The sequence below is a fragment of the Amphimedon queenslandica genome, unplaced genomic scaffold (genome assembly GCF_000090795.2).
Source record: "Amphimedon queenslandica unplaced genomic scaffold, v1.1 AMPQUscaffold_4908_Cont23116, whole genome shotgun sequence".
In the NCBI taxonomy this organism is placed as follows: Eukaryota; Metazoa; Porifera; class Demospongiae; order Haplosclerida; family Niphatidae; genus Amphimedon; species Amphimedon queenslandica.
Genome location: NW_003554783.1, coordinates 1 through 1,596, shown reverse-complemented (window position 1 = coordinate 1,596; position 1,596 = coordinate 1). Strand labels below are relative to the sequence as shown.

At 32.6% G+C, this 1,596-nt stretch overlaps 1 protein-coding gene across 1 annotated transcript; it reads left to right on the top strand.

Moving 5' to 3' along the window:
- Nucleotides 1–388: 388 nt before the first annotated feature.
- On the top strand, nucleotides 389–1,583 carry LOC105316121 (uncharacterized; the record flags this gene model as incomplete). The annotated part of the gene is made up of 2 exons (XM_011410929.2): nucleotides 389–514; nucleotides 586–1,583. Coding segments are annotated over exons 1-2 (1,053 nt in total), but the record flags the coding sequence as incomplete, so codon positions are not given.
- Nucleotides 1,584–1,596: the final 13 nt, after the last annotated feature.

Genomic DNA, 1,596 nt, shown 5'->3' with positions numbered 1-1,596 from the left:
AGAAGAGAAGAAGCAGAGCCAGAAGGGACCAAGAACAGAACAAAGAACAAAAGAACAAGAACTGAACAAAAACGTGGAAGGGTAGAATATATACATGTGTATGCACCTACACAAATTAGAATGTTCTAGAACAGTAAGAAATAGCACATGGTATAAGTAATTACATTTACATAAAATACATTATTAATAAAGAAATCATATCTGTTAGCTTTGAGTTCACCACACTATCCATTATTAATAGAAAAATATTGTATTAGATCTAACAGAAACTAGTAATTATATCATACATGACCTAATCATTTATGATATCTATATCATCTATGATATCTATATCATCTATAACACATTCTTTTATGTACATTGGGTGTGGGCTGTGGTCATCCACATACAGGTAAAATTTACTATTTAACCATTATACTGTGTCATTGGGGCTCTGTTCTCTCTAGTTAATAATTGAAGATGATGATTCTCTCTCTTTTGTTTGCTCTTTTATTATGTCTGCAATTAGGTCATGGTAAGTACTTGTTGCTTTTAATTCTAGTAAATTCTAGATGTAGCCTGTATAAATAACTATTTTTGTTGTAGGAGAGAGTTATAATAATTCTGCTACTAGTTTTTACTTTGGATTAATGACAAGCAGTGGATATCTTACAATTTCGACTTTGTCTCCTCTCAATGTCACATATAACATCACTATTGAATCGTTCAATTATACTCGAAATGGAACAGTAACAAAGAATAGACCAGATCCATATGTATATCTTTCTTGGCACTTCCGTACACAATCCAATTCTTTTGCAGATCGATTTAAGGGAATTCATTTGACTAGTGATCAACCAATAAGTGTATCATTTTCCGATTATTTCTCTGAGTATCTCATTTTACCATATCATGAGTACCCAGGGGTTAGTCAGTATGAATATTATGCTGTTTCTACTAGTAGTTATTATAACTATACTCTTAGTCAAGTTCTTCTTGTTGGTTGTATTAATAATACTGTCATTAATATTATACCAACAGTTGATCTCTTCATTCCTATTGATGTACAGAAGAATGGCAGTGATGATATATTAGTAACTAAAGGTAACTCTCATACTATTACACTACATGAGGGACAGACGCTATTGCTGGGTAAAGGGAATGGAAGTGATATATCAGGAACACACTTTATTTCTAATAAACCACTGACTGTTATTACTGGTCACCAGTGTGGCAGTACTCCTGATATGATAGAAACGCCTTCTTGTCATGAGATGCAGTTACAAGCTCCTCCAGTAATAACTTGGGGTAAAAGATTCATTCTGACAAATTTTATTAACCCTTATTTTGACAGCACATACTCTTCTTATGTGAAGACAGTCACTTCACAAGCCAACACTAGTATAACAATACATTGTGATGGAGCCACTAACACTACAAGATACTCTACTAATGGTGCAATTGGTACATATCAGTATAACATAACTGAATATTGTTATGTGGAAGCTGATAAACCAATAGTTGTTGTCCTGTTCCCTCACTCATATTTCTATTATATATCTACTATGGTATTGATACCACCAATAGAACAATATTTTCAAGAGGTTAATTTTTATT